This window comes from Marmota flaviventris, chromosome 9, assembly GCF_047511675.1.
Source record: "Marmota flaviventris isolate mMarFla1 chromosome 9, mMarFla1.hap1, whole genome shotgun sequence".
Classification (NCBI taxonomy): Eukaryota; Metazoa; Chordata; class Mammalia; order Rodentia; family Sciuridae; genus Marmota; species Marmota flaviventris.
Window position 1 is genome coordinate 31,784,033 of NC_092506.1, and position 20,616 is coordinate 31,804,648.

Sequence of the window (20,616 nt, forward strand, 5' to 3'; positions counted from 1 at the left end):
AAATGGGTTACTTAATATAATTCTTAAGCTTTCCCACTGAAAGAGCCTTAAAAAAAAAAAATAACTAAATGAAGACTAAGCTCATAACCCCTCTAGAAAGGTCTAGAGATATAAGGGGGCCTGTGAACTTTTATGTTTGATTCCATAATATGTTTCATCAAAAAAAAGTATTTCTTCAAAATCGAAATCCTATAAAACTAACATCAAAAAAGATCTATCATACTTATCCCACATACCTTACAGACCCATGGATAGAAGCAGGACTCAGTTTTGGAAGGATGCCACTTGTAATTACTGAAAAGAGTTCAAGGTGAGGTTGGACAAATAGTGTTGGTTTCTATAAAAATAATCCATGCCTTAATAGGGAGTTACATTAGAAAACATCACAAGTTCTTTCCAGTTTTAAAATCTGTGAGTCCACATTCCAGTCATTCACAGGAAGGACAAGCACTCCATTATGGCTCAGTGTATACCTATTCCACATGCAAATACACTACTGTGCTAGGTACAGGTATAGCCCAGCACAGTGACACAGGAGCCAGGAAAGATTTCATCAAGGAGATAATATCTAAGATAAACCTTGAAGGCTGAAAGAGATGGTTTCTTGCTCCTCCTTTGAAACATGCATAAAGCATCTTTAAAGTATTATTAGCCAAGGGAAGCTCGGGGAAAAACTGTACTACAAAGCTGAAAAGGGAAGATAAATAATAACATAGACATACTACTTATTGACCACATTCATTAGTCAATCTACATTCTTAAATTCTGACATATAGTAACGCTAGTATTACCATTAAAGTTCTTAACTGTAAGATCAAGCTTTAGGGGGGAAGGAGATGAAGATATTAAAGAAAACATCAAGGAACCCTGAATGGCCAAAACAATTTTGAAAAGGAAAGAAAGGTTTTGGAGCACTCAAACTTCCCAATTTCAAAGTATATTATAAAACTAAAGTAATCAGAACAGTATGATACTATAAATAAAGATAAACAAATAGACCAAAAGAATAGAATAAAGAGACCAGAAATAAATCATTGCATATATGGATAAATAATCTTTGACAAGTGTGCCAAGACTACTCAACGGGGAAAGGACAGTTTTTTCAGATGGTGTTTGGAAAGTGGCATATTCAGAGGTGAAAGAATTAAGTTGAAGCCTTATCTCACACCATATTTAAAAAAAAAAAAAAAAAAAAAACTGGCACTGGGGCTGTAGCTCAGTGGTGGAGTGCTTACCTAGCCCAGTGAGGCACTGAGTTAGATCCTCAGCACCACATTAAAAAATAAGTAAAGTTATAAAAAGAAAATTTTAAAGCAACAAAAAAAAAACTAAAGAGAGAAAGATTCATAACATTGGCTTAGCAATTATTTCTTTTATGAGACACCAAAAGCAGAAGAAACAAAAGCATAAATAGAAAAATGGGACTATATTGGGACCAGGGTTGTGGCTCAGTGGTAGAGCACTCACCTAGCATGCATGAAACACTGGATTTGATCCTTAGCACCACATAAAAATAAAATAAATATATTGTGTGCACCTATAACTAAAAAATAAATATTTATTTTTTAAAAATGGGACTAACAAATTTTAAAAGTCACATTTGAAAAAAAAAAAAAACCTTTTAAAGACTATAAAGGCAACCTATGGAACAGAGAAAATATTTACAAATCCTGTATCTGATAAGGAGTCCATATTCAGAATACATAAAGAACTCCAACAAAACACCAACAAAAAAAAAAATCAAATAACCTGTTTAAAAAATGGGCAAAAGACTTTTCTCCAAAGATGATATTCAAGTGGCCCACAAGCTTATAAAAAGATGGTCAACCTCACTATGATCAGGAAAATGCAAACCAAAACCACAACAACATATCCCTTCACATCTATTAGACTAGCTACTATCCAAAAGAAAGAGAAGGGAAAAAAGTACATTTATACAAAAACTTATTCTTGCACATTGTTTGCAATTGCAAAAAAACTAAGTTGATGTTAGGAAAGTGGCTAAATAAATATCATATCTACATATATAAATACATACATATAAATATCATAATCTACACAAAAAGTACTATTCAGAGGTAAAAAATAGAATTAGAATGAGCTCTATCAACTGACATGAAATAACTTCCAGCAAACATGGTTAAGTATAGTCAAGTGTAAACATGTATCTATAATACATTATCTTTCTTGAAAGAAAAATAATTTTTAAAAATAATACATTTATCTGCTTATTTGTACCAAAACACACACAAAGTCAGAATGTAATGGTTATCAAAACAGCTGGATGGGAATAAAGTGGAAGGGATGGGGAGAGTAGGGACAAATGTGAGAGACAAACTTTTTGTATAGTTCTGATTTTTTAGAACCATGTTATTGATGAATCAACCACCAACAAGGACACAAAGGGACTCAAAATGGTATTCAACCAGAAACAAATGGACCTAACTGTATTTCAAATAAATAACATGGGAATGAAGGTAGTAGAGAGGACATTTAGAAAGAAGCTAAGCTGAGCAATTATGGAACACAGTATTTTTACTTCATACTCCAAATCTAACACCAAAGAATAAAAGAAATTATAAATGTTATACTTGTATAGTAAATAATAAGGGTGAACAACTCCAAACTACTTTAAATGTATTCTAGAATTGAACAAAAAACACTGTGGATAATGAGAGCCTGCTTCTCAGCGTCAGAGAAGAGATTATGCAAAACGAAGAAAGAATGAATTCTGAGGTGTCAGATTTGGACATATCAAACATTAATTCATGGTTTTAATACACAGATAAATAAATACATACATACATCAACAAACACACATGCATTTTCTAGCTTTACAACTCAAAGGGGCTGAAAATGCAGTCATACCCAATACTACAAGCATACTTGGCATTAGCATCCAGATCTTTTTCTAAATAACCATTCTCCAACAAAAGTAACAAGAGCATGCTGCCGTCTGCAGCATGTGTACTAAAATTTGAACAATATAGAAAAGATTAGTATGGCTCCTGTGCAAGGATGACATGCAAATTCATAAAGCATTTCATATTTTTTTTAATTGACACCATCACATAACTTAATGTAGACTGGCTCTGTTTATGTTGGGATTTATGCTAACCAAACGTCACTTCTATGAGATCTAGCCCAAAAAGCACAGTCTCAATCTAATCATGAGAAACAGACAACCCAAACTGAGGAATAGTCTACAAAATAAATGGCCAGCACTCTTTAGAAGTGTCAGGGTCACAAAGGCGAAGAAAGACAAGGAACTGTTCCATATCAGAAGACTGTAGTAGAATGAATCAGACGTTACTATCCTGTGTGTATATACGATTACATGACCAATGAAATTCTACATCATGTACAACCATAAGAATGGGAAATATACTCCATACACACACACACACACACACACACACATACATATGTCAAAATACATTCTACTATCATGTACAATAAATTTTAAAAACTTAAAAAGCTGTTTACCAAAGCACAATATATGCATGTATGAAAATGTATGGGGCTAGGGATATAGCTCAGTTGGTAGAGTGCTTGCCTTTCATGCGCAAGGCCCTGGATTCAATCCCCAGCACGACAAAAAAAAAAGTCATAGTGAAACTTATTAATTTGTGCATGTAATATGTTATAATTATGATTTTAAGGATAAAGCTTCTTCTTAAAATATTTAACTTATGAAAATGAGAAGTTAGAAGTAAAGTTAAGAAATTTAAGGGAAAGCACTTTGAAAAAATGAAGAAGTATGCATACATAGTATTCTACTATTAAAGTACCCTACATAAAATATTGTTTTATGGGTCTTTCTATGTATCTTAATTTTGTTACAGGAACGTCTTTGACACACTAGGGTCTAAAAAAAAAATGAGAAATGGGTATGTCCTAAATAAGAACTGGCAAGTATAAATTAATGTTTTTACCACTCCATACCTTTTTGTAACTATTATAATAGAAATTTTTTTTTTGTTTTTGTTTTTGTTTTCCCCTGAAGTTGCAGGGGATCAAATCCAGGGCCTTGCCCATGCTAGGCAAGCACTGTACCACTGATTTATACCCCAATCCCTAGAAGCACTTTTTCATTCAATTAGCAATTAATGCTAAATTTGTAATGCAGCATAGAATCTAACTGCCACACAGGTTCCTTTATAGCCCACTTTCTTGTCTCTGTGCTCTGAAAATGACTCAAAACCACAGGCTAAATTCTATATTTAAAAAAGAAAGAAAGAAATTCATGACCTGAATGTTGCCACCACACCTCATAAATACACCACCTTCTGCTGCTAAAACCTTTTATGTATTCAAGAGCCTATGTGTTCTTGACAGAAACCATGCTCAAGCAGCTGAATTTAGAACATGCTGACCTTGAGCAAATCAATGCCCTTAGCATGTACTTCTGGCTTCTATCACTGCAAGAGCTAGACAGCCTCACCATCTATAGTAGTCAACAATTTCTGGCCACTGTCCCCTGTCTATTTTAAGATATCCCTACTACATTTGTGTTGCACAGTTCAAAGAAATAGAATAACACATAATGTGTGCTTAAACACAAATCATTTACCTTGGAAATCAGAGCATGTGTGTTTCTAACATGCTTAGCTTGGAAATATTTAATTTGACACATTTCCTGTTTTCATTTAAAATTACAACGTCTTTTTAATAAAAAGTGAACTCAACTACTATGTATAACCAAAAAGCTCTAGTGAAAAATCAAGTATAAGACACTCTTGCTTATTATCCAATAAGATTTGTAAGTAACTTAGTCATAAGCTATGAGAGAAATGGCAAGATTCCAAACATAGTGCAAGCAAATATTTAAAGAAAGTAATAGTTATTCTCCATTTCCACACAAAATTACATAAGACATCAAAACAATCCTATTAAGGACCACACATTTTCACCAATCTACCTTAATAGAAAACTCTCAGATCTCAAGTAAGTTTATTTTCAATTTTTCATCTGAGCAACATCAACCAAAATGTTAGCACTAGTCTTTGTTTACAAATACAAACCTTACTTTTTTTTTAAATTATAAACATAGGACCTGTAGTGTAGAATAGCTATTGTCTAGCTTCTCAAAGTTTGGTAAATAATTTAACTGAAATTTATATATAAACATAAACTAGAAACAGCTAATTGTACTTAGCAATTATTCATAGCTTTTTTTCATCCTCAACACAGAAGCTAATAGTTGTGCAAAGTCCTAATGCTAGAAACTGGTATCATAAAATATTTAGCTTTTTGCTTTTTAAAGGATTTTCTTTACTCTCTTGAAACATCTAACAAACCAACAGACATTCTCAAGTATAAAAAATAAATTAGGCTTTTTTTTTTAACTCTCATCAAAAGACTTCAAGCACAGAAAAACACACTAGGTATAACGGCATTAAATCTGACATGGAGAACAAAGTAGGATCCAAATAAAGTGAAGTCATTTACTAACAAGTGAACTAAATATAGGACTCAAGCAGCTGGAGTTTATATAACATGCTGGTTTACTGCTAAAAGCTCTTAAGACACACTCCATAGTGGCAAAGGGAAAGGGGAAAAAAAATAAAGCACTAATTTCATGCTATTAAATATGATTTATGATAATTTTTCCAGAAAAAAAAACTAACTAAAAGTTAATCTTATGTCTTATTAAGTTGAAAACAAATTATCAGGAGCATCATAGATCAAGCAAATCTAATCACATGAAATTAAATGAGGGTTACAATGCCACAACAGTGAATTACCTTTTAAACTACCTAAAAAGTTTTAAGAATGATGTCTAGCACTCTAATACTAAAAACCACATAATACAGAATATACTAACTATAGACGAGGCTATATTGCTAATTCCTAATACATATTTTAATAAACTTAATTGTCACTAAGTTAAATGATAAACTACTGACAGAAGGACATTAGAGTTTACTTTTGTAGCAGCTAATTAATTTCTTCTTTACTCTGCCCTGGGTAGTAAAGCATATACCTGCAAGAAGGCTAATCAAGATAATCAGAAAGAGTATAAAGGCAGGTGCAATACCAGAAAATACCCCTTGTTGGGCCAAAATAAGCTTCGTGTGTTTGTTTATGTAGTAACTTTTGAATGGCCAATATTGTCACCAATATTGCTTCTATATCTGCCCCATTGTACTGGAGATCATGGGGCTCTAGAGCACACCAAGACCATAAATATGTTTAGGCCAAAATGAAAATAACTTATTCTCAAAACATGAAACTATGAATTAAAAAACATTTTCACACTCATGAAGGAATTCTTGGCATTCTGAATCCTGGTAACTCTTAGCCCCTTGGACTATTTTACCTCAAGCTAGTGTTACATTATTCATGACATTGGAGCCTTTGTTAATATTTACATGGAAATTGTTTTCTTCTTCAAATTTCCCCCCAACGGCACCACCACCAAAATAGCATTACTCGTAGCATATGTGTAGAAAAAAAATTCAAGATAGCCATGGAAGAGTATTCTAATCTTAAAATCATTAATCAGAATAACTATTTGAATTCTTTTAATTTTTCTAAATGTTCAGTTAAATGTGGTTATAGCTTTAAACTATTCTCAAGGCTGAAATATCCAAAGATAGATACAAAAATTACTTTAACATTTAAAGTCTTCTATTTGATCATCATTAATCGCATATCATTTCTGGCTATAATGAAAATAGCCATATATCTTGAGCATGGAACTCATAGAGATTTTTCTATTCTCCTCAGGCAGATTTTATGTCTCAATTTTTCAGTTATCTTTAAAACCTCAAACCTTAACTAATCTTGTCTTGATTTCCTTCCAAATACATTCAAAAACTTCACTTAGCAGAAATTCAACATTGTCACCTACCTGTAGTACCGAGATTGTAGATATGTTGAACAAACAGTCTTTGAAACATGACTGGCTGACCCAAAGTCTATTACTTTAACCTTGTATGGCTGCCGAACAGGATCCACCAACATAATATTCTCTGGTTTGAGGTCAGCATGAATTAAACCAAGACTTTTCAATTTTTTCAGTGCAGTGGCCACTTGTTGAAGAATGGGCCGAATCACTTTTAGTGGCAGAGGACTGAATTTATTTTGTTTCAGAAAGTCATACAAATTTTGTTCCAGCATCTCAAAGACTAAGCAAGTATGGTTACGGTGCTGAAAGCATTCATAAGCTCGTACAAAGTTATATTCATCAGCATTTTCAGTACTGAGCCTTGCTAATATGCTCACTTCTATTTGACCTTGACGTGCATAAGAAGGGTGATTCTTCAAAATTTTAATTGCTACAATTTCATTTGTCCCTCTTTTCCAGCATTTAACTACCTGGCCAAAAGTGCCTCGGCCAAGAAAATCAAGGACTTCATACGTATTTTTCATGGAGCATAAGACTTCATGCTGTACTAATTGATAGTCACCTTCTCCAGTGGTACAATTCTGTTTTGATCCTGTGGTCGTTGTCACAACTGTCACCGGATTTCCCATGTTGGTTTGCAACATTGCAGGAAGTATGGACAATTCATCGACAATCTGCATTGCGCTGCTGTGATTATCCAACTCCTCACTCTTGCGCTTCAATCCACATCGCTGGGGGCCTTCTAGGAAATGTAACCTGTTTCGCCACGCCCCAATCTGAGGTGCCTCTGCTCGAGCTTGCTGAGCTTGAGCTGCTATAACCTTTGTAGCACCTGCAGTATTTTTTAAAACAACACTAGTCTGCAATGAAAAGTTCTGTCCTCGGGGTCTATTAAATGGTATCTTTGTCTGAAAAGCACTACCCTTTGTGGGAGGATGAGAATTTCCAAAGTTTCTACCATTCACATAGGTCCGTGGATAGCTTCTTTCCTGGAAAACACAACTGCTTGGCTCTACCTTGAGTTTCTTCACACTACAAAAGGCACTTGACTGAGTTTGATAAACATATGGTGGGTAGACCAAGACTTGTGAGGCCATACCTACAAAAGAAGAAAAGCAAACTTTAACCACAAAGTATTTTGGGTTTTGTTTTGTTTTTTTCAATTTTTAAATCTCAGGAAGAAAACTTTCCATTGTCAAATCCATAACTTGTTTTTAAAATCATTATTATAAAATTCCATTAAGAAATTTTCCCCTTGAAAAATATAAAGATCCTTAATATCTCCATGTTAGTTAATTAACACTTCAGTTATTTAACGTATTACACAAAAGAGCTTATTACACAAAGATTTAAGTACTGTTACTTACTCAAGAAACACTGAGCAGACATAATGGCCAAGATAATTCATAGAAAGAGTGCCGACCATTTTTCCCAAAAAAGGAAAGTATAGACCCCTAAACTGTACACATGTGACCAAAGTAATGCATTCTGTCACCAATTAAAATTCAAGAACCAATGACAAGGATATAAAATATTCATTACAAAAATATAATTTTATAGGCATAGTCATTAAACCTAAAGCTCAAGAACTGCCTCAGAAATAAAAAACTATGCATGTTTTTAAAACATATCTTGGCAGGGATTTTTAACTAAAAAAGACGCCCATTTCCTGAACAGGTGATCTTACATTCTATATGCTAAGTATATTATCCTTTGATCTAAAGTATCATTATATCACAAAGACAACTTAATGACTTTCTACTCAGTTACCTACATGTTGCCTCTCTTCTCAATTTGTCTTTTATTACATGGATGGATATTCCTTTAAACTTCCTCCAAATAATAGTCATTAGTTCACTTATATTTGAAAAAGAGGTTACTTAAAGCCATTCCAAAGTTCCCAAAGACTAAATGATACTATATTTATTTTATCCCTGCATCCAAAAAGGGATTAAGGTAAAATACCAAACATTCTAACTAAACCATGAAGTGCATAATGATATCATAAATAATATTTGATTCCAATTTTAACACATATTATGAAAAACATTTTACTGACATATAAGATTTTCTTCCATATGACTTTATTTTTTGCCAACTTATAATTTATATAATATGAAATCAATCCATCAACTGCTGGCCTGTATATATTAACTCAAAACACACACACACTCAACAACAGATCCTCAGGACCACAAACTAAAATGACCTTATTATTATATAGATATTCAATCCACCATCCACTACTTGGTCTAGCACATAATATGTAAACATAAGTCAAAAAAAGGCATTTGAAAGAATCATCACTTTTAAGTAATACTCCATATTTTCTACTTGGGAAAAATTATCTTGGAATTTCCCAATGTTAAATAAATCCTTATGCAAATAATTTACAAATAAGCATAAAAGCCAAATATAGGAACTTAGCATGATGCTCTCTTTATTTACGTCTGTCTGCACATCTACCCTTCAAGACAGCAATTCTCCTTTAGATTTAGATCAAAGTAATGTGACACCTTCTTGCTAAAGCCTGTCTTGAGACATACACACGCACTACTCACACTTGAGGCAGAGCTGGGCACTTAGAGCTTTCATAGAAGTCTCCACATTCTTCTCCTTTGCATTCATTACATTATAACTCTCAGTGCATACATTTGTCTTCACACTAGGCATGAATCAAAGTGCCCAGGACATGGTGTCAGTGTTCAATAAATTTGGCATGGTTGGATTAATTTCAAAACACCTTCATTCTCCACAATATAAAAATCTGTTATTGGAAATGGGCACAGTGGCACATGCCTATAAAACCCAGCCACTCAGGAGACTGAAGCAGTAGGATCACAAGTTCAAAGCCAGCTCAATGACTTAATAAGACCCATCAGCAATTTAGTAAAAGACCTGTTTCAAAAATAAAAAATGCAAAAGGACTGGGGATATAGCTCAGTGGTAAAGTGTCTGTTGGTTCATTCCCCAGCACCAAAAAACAAATAAATAAAACTCTCTAAAATTCTAAAGTTCCAAACCATTTTATACACACACATATTTTTTTATTTCATTTTTTATTTTTCCTTTTTGTAGTAGTGGGGATTGAATCCAGGGGTGCTCTACCACTGAGCTTTTTCCCCAGCCATTTTTATTTTTTATATTTTTTTATTTTTGAGACAGGATCTCGCTAAATTGCCCAGGCCAACCCCCAACTTGCAATTCTCCTCCCTCAGTCTCCCAAAAAGCTGCTGTTACCAGCAAGCACCACCACATCTGGTGTGTATTTCATCTGTTTTCATAAAACCTCATTATCTACTCCATATCTTTACTCAGAAGATATTTCAAAACTCTACTCATTCATGTTTTTTTTCAGTTGTTGATGAACATTTTATTTTATTTATATGCGTGCTGAGAATTGAACTGAGTGCCTCACACATGCCAGGCAAGTGCTCTACCACTGAGCCACAACCCCAGCTGCTCATTCATTATTCTTTCAATGAAATGAAACCAAATTGAAAAATCATTTATTTTTCTAGGTATTTCATCTTTTGTTTTTGTTTGTTTTAGTTTTTGGTACTGGAGATTGAACCCAGGAGCCCTTAACCACTGAGTCTCAGTTGCTGAAGCTGGCCTCCAGCATGTAATCTTCCTGCCTCAGCCTCCCAAGTCATTGGGATTACAGGCATGAATCACCCTACCAAGCTGAACACTCTTAAAAAGACAAAATAATCCATTAATGCACTTCAAGCTAAACTCCCTAATCTTATCCTCAATCATTGAAAACTCCTATGGTTCCCCCCTGCTTTTTACTTTTTCTTTCTGTGTGTGTGTGTACAATGTGGTACTAGAGATTAAACCAAAGGGCACTTTACTACTGAGTTACAACTCCAGTATTTTTTTTATTTTTTGAGATAGAATCTCACAAAGTTGCTGAGATCGGCCTGAAACTTGCGATTTTCCTGCCTCAGCCTCCTGTCACTGAGTCTGGCATCTCCTAAATTTTCAAACCACTTGTAAAACCCACACCTGCAGATGCAGAAAGGTAGATGATGAAACTCAGATAAAATTTCTTTTTTTATTATTATTTCATTTTATTTTTCTGCAGTACTTGGGATTGAACCCAGGGCATTCTACCACTGAGCTACATCCCTAGCCCTATTTACTTTTTATTTTGAGACAGGGTCTTTAAAAAAAAGACAAGGTCTAACTTGCTGAGTCTGACCTCAAACTTGCAATCTTCCTGATTCAGCCTCACAGTTGCCGGAATTTACAGGCATGCACCACCATGCCTGGCTACAGATAAAAAATTTAAAATAGCTATTATAAATGTGCACACTTGGGGGCCAAGGGTACAGCCTAGTGGTAGAGCACTTGTCTAGCATGAGTGAGGCCCTGGGTTGAATTCTTGGCACCAAAAATAAATATATACAAACATACTTGTGAATTTAAAGGAAAGCATGAATATAAAAAGGAGAAACAATGAGAAATCTAGAAGAACCCTGCATATATAGTTGATGAATTAGTTATTTACTTTGAATTTTTTTTAATTGCAGTGATAGGAATTGAACATCATCCCCAGGCCCTCACACATACTAGGCAAGTGCTCTACCACTGAGCTATATTAGACGATAAAAATGCAATTAGGCAATATTCAACAAAATCCCAAATGGACTTATCTTCTGATCTATAAATTCAAGCAAATTATATATTCATAATGTTCACTGTAATCCAATATTGTAAATAACCAAAATATCCATCAAGAATGCACTGGTTGAATAAATCTTGAAACACGGATACACTACAGTCTTCAAGAAGTATGAAAGAGGTCTTTTTTTCTTTCCTTGAATGCAGTGGTCAGAAGTTATGATAACTGGAGACCTATCTTGAAACCATGAAGTAAGAAACTAGAAGATTATCTAGCACACAGGCATGGAAGAGCCTACGGATGGAAAGAGTCGAGGTTCCTGATGACATCATTAGCTTACTGCACCTAATTCTAGAACGCTCGTGTCTCTTGAGATCTAATGGAGGAGAGAACCTGGCAGTAGAAGAAAAGGAAGCAGGAACTCTGAAGTTCCCCATTTAGCGAGGAGGATCCCCTGAAAAGATGACCCTCAACAGGCCATCCGGTTTTCCATGTAGGGCCACAGCTAATGGTGACTGTTGGCATTCCTTGACTTATAGCAACATCATTCCAATCTCTGCCTGTCTTCAAAAAAAAACTGGCATCACCATGTTTATAGTTGTCTCAATGGCTCCAGTCACAGACCTGAGACCAGCCTTCATCAATTGCCCACAGCCCACTGACATGAGTGGCAAGAATGGCTGTTGTAATACACGGCACTAGAAGTTTGCTAGTCATGTAATTATGGCACTAGCTAGCAGACACAACCTGCTTCTCTGACCAAGGTTCAGTTCATAGAATGACCACAGCTGGATGTTGAGTCCAAAGCCCTTCTTCCCATCATCCTCTCCCACCTGTTGGGTTTGCCTTGAAAACATTCTGGACACTTTCTGGGACTGTCTTTATTTCTCAAAGGAAGGGTGAGTTCATTTCCAGATTCCCTCCTCTGGTGATTTAAAAACTGCCACAGGGCTGAGGTTGTGGCTCAGTGGCAGCGTACTTGCCTAGCATGTGTGAGGCACTCAGTTCGATTCTCAGCACCACATACAAATAAATAAAATAAAGGTCCATCAACAACTAAAAAATATTTTTTAAAAAGTTAAAAAAAAAAACTGTCCACAAATTCTTTTTCACTCTATCAATTGTGTGATACAGATCAATGTACCTCCCCATGATTTGGGCTGGACTCATGTTTGACTGACAACTCCAAGAGAGATAACTGTGATTTCCAAAGCTATATTAGCAAATACATTTGCCATATTGCTTGAAATATGAGTGTTTGCAGCCCTGAGCTGCCATGTAACAAATCTGACAACCCTGAGACCACCATGCTGTAAGGAAGCCCAGACTGTTAAGAGAGGCCACATGTAAGTACTTGGGGCAGCTTATGTGGTCATCCACGTCAGTGTGGAAGCATGAGTAATGAGCCTCCAGCTGGTTCTGGCCCAGACATGGAGTCATCTCCCCATACCAGAAAGGAAAGACAAGACATCCCCACAGTGCCTGTTTGAAGTCATGGCCCACAGAATCCAGTCTAACAAATGGATTGCTTTATACCATTAAAAAAAAAAAAAAAATAGCCAGACATGGTGGAATGCCCTAGTAATCCCAGAACTCTAGAGGCCGAGGCAAGAAGATCGAAAGTTAAAGGCCAGTCTAAGCAACTTAGCAAGACCCTGTTTCAAAGTAAAAAATAAAAAGAACTGGAGAAATAGCTCAGTGATAGAGTGCCCCTGGGTTAAGTCCCCAATACAAAAAAAAAAAAAAAAAAAAGTATTTATTGTTATGACCTGATTCCCAAGATTATATTGCTATGTAAAAGAACCAAGATTCAGACAAATGTGTACTTTACAATAAGGTATTTCCATGTGTTTAATTAAAAAGGAATATTGTATTTTTTCATAAGCATTGAATAACTATAGATTCTGTAGATATATAAAAGAAATTGTGAGTTTCTTTGCCTTAGAGGAGAATAACAAGAATACCAGAACAATTAAAAAGATTTGCTTTTCATAGTAAATCCTTTTCTACCACTTTGTTTAATGTATGGTTCAGGAAGGGAGTAGTGGCAAGTACTCTACCACTAAGCTATATCTCCAGCCTCTCCCTTTAATTTTTTTACCACATACAAATATTACCTATCCCAATAGTTTTTTAATCATCTAGGAACCTATTATAATGTATTATGTTTCATAATGATAAAAGAGATTAATAATGTGGGATTTGTTCAAAATAATACAGAACAGGGGAAAGTAGACAGGGATATGGATAAAATGAAATTAACCACAAATTGTTATAGAAGCCTGACAATGGGAACATAGGTGTTCATAATAACATGATGTCTATATTTGAATCTTTACATGTTTCATTAATAACCAAACAAATAAGCAATGAAAATTCTACCCAGAAAGATCCTGATGCAGTGGTTCTGTAATATAGTCCAAGCATCTGTTTATGTATCCATGGGCACTTGATTCACATTAAATCTGAGAACCAATGACCTAGTCTGTACAGAACCCCTTGGCAAATGAAGTCCTACCAATTCAGTCCTCAAGTCTGGGAGTTGGGGGAATATGAAGTCCTAGAAAACAGGATTAATGCATACTACTCTAGGACAATGCATGCCATGTTAAATGAACGTGTTACTTGAACAAGTAAGATCTAAGTAATTAACCTAGAGCAATTAGAGAAAGTGATATTATTTCTGAATCTTGCCCTTCCTATCTTTTCTTTCCTAATACACAAGTTAGAAGGCAAACAATCAACCCAAAACCCCAACTTGGATCAACAAAGGGAAGCTTAGGAAAAGTCATAATCACTCACCAACTAATTCACTGTACTCTGTAGGACTTCTTTCAAAGGGGACTGTAGAAAATAAATACAGATAGGAATATCACATAATATACAAACAAAGAGCAAATATCAGAAGAAGGTAGAGGTGGTGGTGCTGGAGACAGACTACTAGAAAAGAACTACAAATTACTAATTAACTTGACCACTTCAAGACCCTGCCACATCCAGGTATTAAGTTCTTCCCTTCTCCTACCCTCCATCAGATAAACTAATGACCTGATTAAGACCATGTTATACGCAGTGTTTATGTATTTTACTGCTGTATACCCAGGAGTTACTATAGCCCACGAAGTCCAAAACACTGCTTTGACACAATATTATTTCCTATTATTTTTAACTGCAATATATACTGTGTTACCCTGAGAAGCTATATTATTCATGACTTTGTCATTTGTTCTTATCAATTGACTAAGTTTTGAAATACTATCCCTTTGTAAGCTAGAACTGCCTATAAAATATTACTCAGAGGATAGTGAACACTCCTATTAGAGCAAGAAATAAGCTTCCATTCCTCGGGCTTCGTCATTCAGGAACTTTAACCTGCTGTGTGCCCAATGTTTGTATCCTGCCCAAAATTCATATGTTGAAACCCAACCCTCAAGGTGATGGCATTAAGTGGGAACTTTGGGTGGTAATCAGGTCATAAGGGATCCCTCCTCATGAATGGGAGGCATGTCCTTACAAAAAAGGCTGGAAGGAGCTTGTTCACTCCTTCACACAGGTGAAATCACTCCTTTGGCCATGGGAAATTACAGCTACAAGGAGCCATCTTTGAAGCAGACAGTCAAACCCTTACGAGACACTGCACCTGCTGATGCCTTGATCTTGAGACTTCCCAGCTCAGACCTATGAGCAGTAAGTTTATGCCCTTTATAAATTACCCAGGGGTTTTGTGACAGCAAACTAAATGGAAAAAGACAGGCATTACTCTTCCATTCCTCTAATAAACTTCAGACTATCTAAACCCTATACAAATTGTTCATTATTTCACAATTATCAAACACAATATAACCAATACCAACACCCACAATATAACCAATACCAACCAATACTAACCATAGTGAGATATTTTTATTTTATTATTATTATTATTACACATAGTATCATTTCCTTTCTTCTGAAAGGAAATGGAGGAGACAGAAAGACTTTGCTAACATATCCAATTTATTAGGAGAAAACTTCTAAATAATTTTCTGCCAAACTTATGCACAATTTTATTAAGTGTTCACTGGCATAAAAAAATATTCAATAAAAGGCTATAATGCCTTGCATCATCCTTACTCAACTTTCTTCTTCTTATTTAAATCTCCAATTTAAAAATGTTTCTTTTTTTAATTGTAGTAAAATATAACATAAAACTTACCATTTTAACCATTTTTAATTATACTATTCAGTAGCAATAAATATTCAGAATATTGTACAATCATCACCCCCATGCAAACATTTTTCCTCTTTCAATACTGAAACTCTTTACTCATTTAAAAAAATAATTCCCAGCTGGGCATGGTGGTACATGCCTGTAATCCCAGCAACTTAGGAGGCTGAGGCAGGAGGATCACAAGTTCAAAGCCAGCTACAACAACTTAGAGAGGCCCTAAGCAATTTAGTGAGAACCTGTCTCAAAATAAAAAATAAAAAGGCTTGGGGATGTGACTCACTGGTTAAGGCCCCTGGATTCAATCTTTGGTGACAAAAATAATAATAATAATAATTCTCTATATTCCCTTCTCTATAAACCCGGGTAACCACCACTCATTTTCTGCTCTGAGGATACGACTATTCTAGTTACACCTCATATAAATAGACTCATCTACCTTTTTTGTAACTTAGCATATCTTCAAGATTTATCCATTTTATACCATGTCAGAATTTTCTTCCTTTTTATGATTGAACAATACTCCATTGTGCATGTGTGCCACATTTTATTTATTCATTCATCCATCAATAAGCAACACATACATTACTTCTACCTTTTAATTATTGTGACTAATGTTGTGATGAACCTGGGTATACAGGTATCTCTTTGGAGATACTACTTTCAATTCTTTTATCTATATACCCAGAAGTAGAACTGCTGGATCATATGGTAATTCTATTTTTAATTTTTTTTAGTACTAGGGATATTAAATCCAGGGCCTCACACATACTGTGCCAAAATTCTACCACTAAGCTACGTCCCAGATCTTTTCTTTTTTTTTTTTTTTTTTTTTTTTTTTTTTGTCTTTTGAGACAGGGTCTTACTGAGTTGCTCAGGCTGGCCTTGAACTTGTAATACTCCTGCATCAGCCCCCTGAGCAGCTGGGACTACAAGTATGCATCACCATGCCTGGCATCTATTTTTAATTTTTGGAGTTACCACCATACCATTTTCCATAGAGGCTCTACCATTTTATATTCCCACCAGCAATGCACAAAGGTTCTAACTTCTCTACATCCTCACCAACATTTGATACTTTCTCTTTTTTTTTTTTTTTTTTCTTTTTGCTATACTAAGGATTGAACACGGGGCCTCATGTATGCTGGGTAAGTGCTCTACTACTAAGTGATATATCCCAGTCCTCTTATTTTCTTTACCTCAAAATAAAATAAAAATAAAGGAAAGGGCTGGGGATGTAGCTCAGTGGTAGAGTATCCCTAGGTTCAATGCCCAGTACTTGAAGGAAAAAAAAAAAAGTAGTTATAATTACTTTATATCTTGTATGGACTGAACTAGCAAATATCCACTTAACTTCAATATGATTACCCACCTCACCCTAAAAAAAGAGAAGTATTCCACCGAAAAAAGAGAGAGAGAGAGAGAGAGAGAGAGAGAAAAAGCAAGCAACCTAGATTTCTCCAGTTAATAATACCCAAAATTATAATCACAGAATGACCACCTGTGAATTTTTCATGAGAATTTTATAAAGTTATATTTGTCACTTGTTATATATATTTCAATAGTTTCACACCCACATGTTCTAATTATTCTCCTGAAGGGCTAGAATTTCCTTCCAGAGAACAAATATAAAAGAGGAGGGAAACTCTTTCACCAATTATAGATATTTCCACCTTTCCATTCCCAAAACTGAAGAGCAGAAAAAATCTGAGTCTCTAAATGTCTCAAAATATTGAATATACCCAGGTCAACCTACACAGATTTATATTTTTATACCTTTCAGTTTAAACTTCATGCTACAATTTTTAACAAATTAATCATCAATGCTTGAAAGAAAAAGAAGTTTTCTTCAGATAAGACAAAAAAGGCATTAACGATGAAAGGAGAAAACTGACAAATTTGATTTTATTAAAATTTAAAACTGTCAGCCTAGGTATCCATCAACTGATGAATGGATGAAGAAAATTTGATATACACAATGGAGAAAAATGAAATTACATCATTGTTGGGCAAATGGATGTAACTTGAGAACACTGTTAACTAAAATAAGTCAAACTCAGAAGGTCAAGGGTCATATTTCTTCTCTTATATGTGGAAGCTAGAGAGGAAACAGGGAAAGAAGGTTGAGTGGGGGAATTTCATGAAAATCAAAAGGAGACCAGTAGAATAAAGGAAAGGGGACCAGTGATAGGGAAGAGGGAGACAAAGTAGCCAAATTATATTGTTATATTGTATGCATGTACTAATATGTGATAACAAATCCCACCTTTATGTACCTATAATGCACCAATAAAATGTGGGGAAAATTGAAACTTTCGTTCATCAAATTACATTAGAAATAAAAATAAGCCATTGAAGGCTGGGGTTGTGGCTCAGTGGTAAAGTGAGTCTAGCATGTGTGAGACACTGGGTTCAATCCTCACCAAAATAAATGAACAAATAAAATAAAGGTATTGTGTCCATCTATAATTAAAAATATTAAATATTAATAATAAATTTTTAAAAATAAGCCCTAGACATGAAGAAGATATCTGCAATACACATAACTAACAAAGATGTAAAGTCATAAGGTTTGGCAAAATGTGGTAGAAAATAGGTAAAAGATATAAACAGGTGAGGGACTGGCAGAACATTTGTCTAGCATGCAAGAGGCCCCAAGTACCATCAGCACAAAAATAAACACAGGTATATACAGGTGATACACAAAGGACATACAAACTAAAAGACAAAAATAAAAAAACACCCAATCTCACTAGTAACGAGGAAATTCTAAATTAAAAACACAAGAAGAAGTCATTTTACATCCATCCAACTGGAAAAAAGAACAATAACCAGTGCTGATGAAGAGTGAAGCAACAGAAACTCTTAAATACTAGGTAAAAAGTACAATCACTTCAGAGAGCAAGGCATGTTCTATAATGTAGCAATTCTCCCAGGTATATCCCCTGCCTAGAGAAACACTCACAAATGTAAGTACAAAGAAACTGGTAAAATAATATTCTCTACAACATAGTATGTGATTTTTTTAAAAATGCTGAAATAAACTAATTGTCAGAAAATGACTGGATATTGTATTTTGTTTGTTTGTTTTGTACAAGCGATTTAACCCAGGTGCACTTTTACCACTGAGCTACATCCCAAGCCATTTTTTATTTTTTATTTTGAGACAAGATCTTACTTAGGGCCTCGCTAAATTGCTGAGGCTGGCCTGGAACTTGCAATCCTCCTGCCTCAGCCTCCTAAATTGCTGGGATTACAGGCATGGGCCACCACGCCCAATTGTATATTGTATCTTATTCATACAATACCAAGTATATAACACAAGTGTGGCTTGTAACACAATCATCATATATTTATGTGCAACAAGAAAATTAAAAAATAATAATTGTAAGGGTAAGACATAACTGATTTTAAGATGCATGCCAATTTCAAAAATGATAAAATTGATTGTGCGCAGTAGAACTGACAAAGTGCAGTAAAATAAACAGACGTTCCATGCATAAATATGGCTGATGTTGATCTTATATTCTCATCTTCCTAAATCTCAAAACATACTGAACAAAAAACAAGTTACAGAAGAGCATGTATCATATATTATATGTCCTTTTATTAAAAGGACACAAAGTTACAAAATCATGCCTCAGGATCCAAAGGGGATCAGTTCCAGAATACCTCAAGAATACCTAAAATCCAATGGATGTTCAATTCCCTTATGTGAAATGGCACATTATTTGCATATAACCTACACATATCCTCCCATTTACTTTAAATCATCTCTAAATTACTTATAATACTTAATACAATATAAATGCTGTGTAAACAATGGTTATATTACATTGTTTAAGGAACAATGACAAGAAAAAAAGTCTACATGTTTAGTACAGACGCAATTTTTTTCTGAATATTTTTGATCCATGGTTGGTTAAACTGACCAATGAACACACAGATGTAAAACTTACAGATATGGAGGGCTGACTGTACTATTTCCAGGAATATTAAGTATCAGGCAAAAGCATAAAAACATGCATGGAAATTATAAACATACCGGGAAGAGAAAGGGAAAGTGAGGAACATCAACTATATCACTTTCATTTTGCAAACTGGATGCAAGCCACGTAGGAATTGATTCTATTGCTATAGTTTCACAGACTGAAATTACATTAACTTTTAAATGACAAGGGGAAAAAATGTATGAGAATACGAATAGCTTCTTTTTAGATAATTTTGTTAAAAGTTATAAAAAAACAACTATAGGGGCTGGGATTGTGGCTCAGCAGTACAGCACTCACCTAGCACGTGCGAGGCCCTGGGTTCGATCCTCAGCACCACATAAAAATAAATAAATAAAGATATTGTGTCCAACTAAAAAATAAATATTTAAAAAACAACTATAATAGATACATTTTATTAATATATCCAATCAGTCATACCCTATTTTGTTCATTTTTTTTCAATTTTTTTTCTAAGTTTTCTTTCTAATCAAATGAAGGCAGGAACAGGAAGATCTAACAACAAAAAATTTTCATCAATGAGTTCCTTCTAGCAAGAGGCAAACACATGTACACACAAAACTACAACACCAATGAGGGTGGTAACATAAGGATCCAGAAGGCACAAAGAGCAAAGAAAAGGGATGACTGACATATGACCTGAAGGAGCATGAAAGGATTCAGTAAGCAGGTAACCTATGGTCTAAGTTTTGAATACTGACAGGAAAAGTCTATGTAGGAGTGATAGGATATTCCATGTACTAAAAAATTAACAGCTCTGTAAGGGCAGAAAATATTGGGGGAAAATAACATATTAGTTTTAGTTGGCTAGAACAGAGGCCCAAAAATTGCATTAGTCAAAACTAGCACAGACTATTTTCATAGGGCCCACAAGCTAAAAATGGCTTTTGTAAAGGGTTTGGGTTTTTGTTCGTTT

The 20,616-nt window shown here is 34.7% G+C and overlaps 1 protein-coding gene and 1 non-coding gene across 6 annotated transcripts in view; one reads left to right on the forward strand and one right to left on the reverse strand.

The window, feature by feature from the left end:
• Window positions 1-20,616, reverse strand: part of Hipk3 (homeodomain interacting protein kinase 3) — an 89,616-nt gene that overhangs the window by 50,059 nt on the left and 18,941 nt on the right. For all 5 annotated transcript variants that reach the window (XM_027936456.3, XM_027936451.2, XM_027936453.2 and 2 more), the window contains exon 2: window positions 6,857-7,952. In XM_027936456.3, the coding sequence (XP_027792257.1) occupies window positions 6,857-7,950 (1,094 nt within the window). In that variant the 5' untranslated portion in view covers window positions 7,951-7,952. The remainder of the gene's footprint in view (window positions 1-6,856; window positions 7,953-20,616) is intronic.
• On the forward strand, window positions 2,947-3,053 carry LOC114093850 (U6 spliceosomal RNA). The gene has a single exon (XR_003582939.1). It is a non-coding gene; the product is annotated as a U6 spliceosomal RNA (small nuclear RNA).